This window comes from Calonectris borealis, chromosome 2, assembly GCF_964195595.1.
Source record: "Calonectris borealis chromosome 2, bCalBor7.hap1.2, whole genome shotgun sequence".
NCBI classification, from domain to species: Eukaryota; Metazoa; Chordata; class Aves; order Procellariiformes; family Procellariidae; genus Calonectris; species Calonectris borealis.
This window is the reverse complement of record NC_134313.1, coordinates 170,998,429-171,002,099: the sequence shown is the minus strand read 5'-3', so window position 1 is coordinate 171,002,099 and position 3,671 is coordinate 170,998,429. Positions and strand designations below refer to the sequence as shown.

At 57.2% G+C, this 3,671-nt stretch overlaps 1 protein-coding gene across 1 annotated transcript; it reads left to right on the top strand.

Moving 5' to 3' along the window:
• LOC142079726 (GTPase IMAP family member 5-like) lies at window positions 1-3,618 on the top strand. Its single transcript, XM_075144466.1, is given in 3 exon segments — window positions 1-293; window positions 296-481; window positions 484-3,618. Coding segments are annotated over 3 exon segments (753 nt in total). The 5' UTR covers window positions 1-43; the 3' UTR covers window positions 801-3,618.
• The last annotated feature ends 53 nt before the right edge of the window (window positions 3,619-3,671 follow it).

The window sequence follows — 3,671 nt, the reverse complement described above, 5'->3', positions numbered from 1 at the left end:
TGCTCCCATCCCCACGCTGCCCGGGGACGGTGCGGGCTCGGGGATGAGGCTCCTCCTGGTCGGGAGGAGCGGGGCAGGGAAAAGCGCCAGCGGGAACACCCTCCTCGGAGAACATGTGCTCAAGTCCAAGCTTGCGACCGAGCCGGTGACCGTGAGCTGTGCGCAAGCACGAGGGCACTGCGATGGCACGGACATCGCGGTCGTTGACACGGCCGATATTTTTGATCCAAGAGCTGCCACCAGTGAGGTGTACAAAGAAATTACTCGTTGCGTCAGGCTGTCCTCCCCGGGCCCCCAGCGCTGCTGCTGGTCACCGAGCTGGGCCAATTCATGGAGGAGAACAAGGAGGCCATGGAGAGACTGCAGGACATTTTTGGAGTTGATGTTTTGAGGCACGCGATCGTCTTACTCACCCATGCGGAAGACCTGGCGGGGAGGTCGCTGCATGATTACCTGCGGTATTGCGGCAACGCAGCGCTCCAGACCTGATCCTGCAGTGCGGGAGCAGGTACTGCGGCTTCAACAACAGAGCAGTCGGTGCCGAACGGGACCAGCAGGTCACCGAGCTGATGGGGATGGTCTACCACGTGGTGCGGGAGAACGCGGGCAAGTGGTGCAGCAACGACATGTACCTGGAGCCCGATTTAACGGAAGAGAAAGTGGAGTATCAGATGGGGAGGCACAGAGCAGAGAGGGAAGCGAGGGAGTGGTCCAGAGCTATGCCGTGCAGGAAAATTATGGGTTACGGGATGATTTTCTTTGTTCTTGCTCTGTTTTCCCTGATTCTCATTTTTTCCTGATTTCCTTATTTTGTGGTAGTGATGAATCACAGAGTCACAGGAACACTGAGGCTGGCAGGGACCGCTGGAGATCATCTAGTCCAACCCCTGCTCAAGCAGGTCCCCCAGAGCTGGTTGCCCAGGACCATGTCCAGATGGGTTTTGGACACCTCCAGGGATGGAGACTCGAGCACCTCTCTGGACAGCCTGTGCCAGCGCTCGGTCACCCTCACAGCAAAAAAAGTTTCCTGATGTTTAAATGGAATGTCACAGGTTTCCATTTGTGCCCATCCCCTCTCGTCCTGGCACCGGGCACCACTTGGTCTCCATCAGGTGAGGACAACATCTCCCTCAGCCTCCTCTCCTCCAAGCTGAACAGTCCCCGCTCTCCCAGCCTCTCCCCGTCTGTCAGAGGCTTCGATGCCCCCAGTCTTCGCAGCCCTTCGCTGGACCCGCTCCGCCGTGTCCACATCCGCCCGGCACACGGAGCGCTCTGCTCCACGGACACGTGCCGCTCTCCGCCCCAGGGAGTCCTCCTGTCATCACCACGTACTTCCAAGGGAGATTACACACTAAAATACTCCAAACCCACCACTGCTGGCCTGGCACCGTCCTGCCACGGTGCCGGGCGCAGCCCTGGGTACCCCGATTTACCGCTGTGTGTGCAGCCGCTGCTGCCACCGCCCTCGGAGAAGCCACCGAACGCTTGCTTGTCCTTGTGATGGAGACAGGAGGGTTGGGAAGGGAGAGAAGCGATGGTGAAAGCCCTTCGCCGCCGGGCCAGGCACGCGAGGGCGGCTGTGGGAGCTGCGCTGTTCCTCAGGCCAAAGCGGTGCCTGCCGCGGGGCACGGTGCTGGGACCTGTCACCCCTCCCCAGCAGCCGGTGTCCATCCGGGAGCTGCAGCTGGGGTCGGCCGGGCAGGGGACATCTTGTCTGAGAGGAGGGAAGACCCGCGCGGACCCTGGCAGGGCCTTTGCATCAACGCCTGTGGCAGGGGGGGTCTCTCCCCGCTGTCTCGGGGCTTTCAGCTCTGCCCGGCAGTGCCTGTCCCGGGGGTACAGGCATGGGCGACGACAGCGATCTCCTCCCAGCTCCGGGCCAGCTCATCCGGGTCTCCTGCGCAATGCAGTTTCGTTACAGCCACCCCGCCGGAGGCAGAGCTGCCTCGAGGGTCAGCAAAAGGCTCCGCAGAGCCGAGAGCATCAGCAAAGCACCAGGGTAAAAGCGGGAGGGGGTCCTTCCGGAGGGATCCGCTGCAGAGTGGGCAAGCGATGGGTCTGAGCGGGGCCGTGGCTGGGGCCAGCGCCCGCAGCGGCTCCGGGAGCAGCACTGGGGGTGCTTGGTGCCTCCTGAGCCGGGGAAAGTCCAGCCCGGTGGCTCAGCGGGAAACCAGCCCGGGGTGTGAGCCCTCTGCCAACGGTCCCGTCAACAGGCTTTTCCCGAGGGTGCAGCGAGCTCGGGGCACTGCAGGTAACGAAGCCCAGGGCAGGCACAGGGAAGCACAGATAACCTCGGCTTTTGCCCTTCCTCCCCCCCAGCCCATCCTCCCTACGCAGCCCGCACGGCCGCGTCCGCCGGGGGGGAGGATGCCCTTCCCCTGCCGGTGGCCCAGGACAGCCCCCGCAGCGCAGCCCCTGCGGGGTTCGCAGGGCTGAAACTTCTCTGCTCCCCGGGGAGCGGGGACGGGTCGCCTCCGCCTGAGCCTCGGCATCGCAGCGAAAAACAGTTCTGTAAGGAACCAGCTACAGCCCTTGCAACAACTGGGAAACGCCGTCGTAAAACTAACAGACAGAACAAACTATAATTAAAAGAAAAAACTGGGACAAGTGTTGCATTTCTAAATCCTGCGAGATACGGTCAGCGCTGAAGCGGTCAGGCAGTTGGACTAGATGATCGTTGTAGGTCCCTTCCAACGGAACTATTCTACTCTACTCTATTCTCTGCTATTTCTATTCTAATTTCCTTTCTGCAAAATAAGCAAAGAATTAAAAATGGCTTAAATAATCAGAAAGCTTGTGAAAGATTCATGTGACAAGTTTAGAGGAAAATAGCTTTATAAACTTCATTGGTGTTAAAATAAAGGAATTTCCTTCTAAAAACATTCAGGCGGGACAGAGAACTGCTTTTCCATTCTTTTGACCCAGATATTCGCAGGGTGCAGATAACCATGAGAAGTTCATGTTCCTGTAATGACCCGCTGAGTACTACCGGTACAGACAAACTTGAAAACCAGGAGTTTGTTAAACTACCGTTATGGAAATGCAATCAAAATTTTCATCTCTGTTGACTTTCAGTTCTTATTTGGAAAGAAATATTGGCCAAGCCAATATTCCTTGTTCAGGAAAATCATAACCCACACCCCAAAAGCAGGTATAACGATCTTTTTTTTTTTTTTCCCCCTGGAATAACAGCAGAATTTAAAACAATTTACCAAAGGCACCTGTGCACTTTGTCCCGGAGTTTGAATTTTGCAGCTTCTGACGGTTACGGTTTTTCTTCTCCAGGCACAACGGCTGGAGTTCAACCGCTGCCTGTGAAGCGCGGCAGGGCACGTTGGAGAGAACGCGCGGGGGAAGAGATTTCTCTGAATTGCAAATCAGCTGTGCTGAACAAACAGCCTTGCCTCGGCTGTCACGGAGGAGCCGGTTCTGCTCTCCAACAGCAGAAACTGCGCAATAAGGACAGAAATGGGCAAGTAGGGAAAAATATCACCTCCTCCCTATGGGATGCGTTTTAGTTGGGTGCTTCTTCTCCCCACTGCTCCGTGCCCACAGCCAACACATCAGCTCTGTCTTCCTCCTCCACACGAGAGCAGGGCTGCCAATTTTCCTGGCTCATCCGACCGAAGAGGCTTTTACTAGAACAAGTTTGGGCTTCAAAGCTGCCAGGT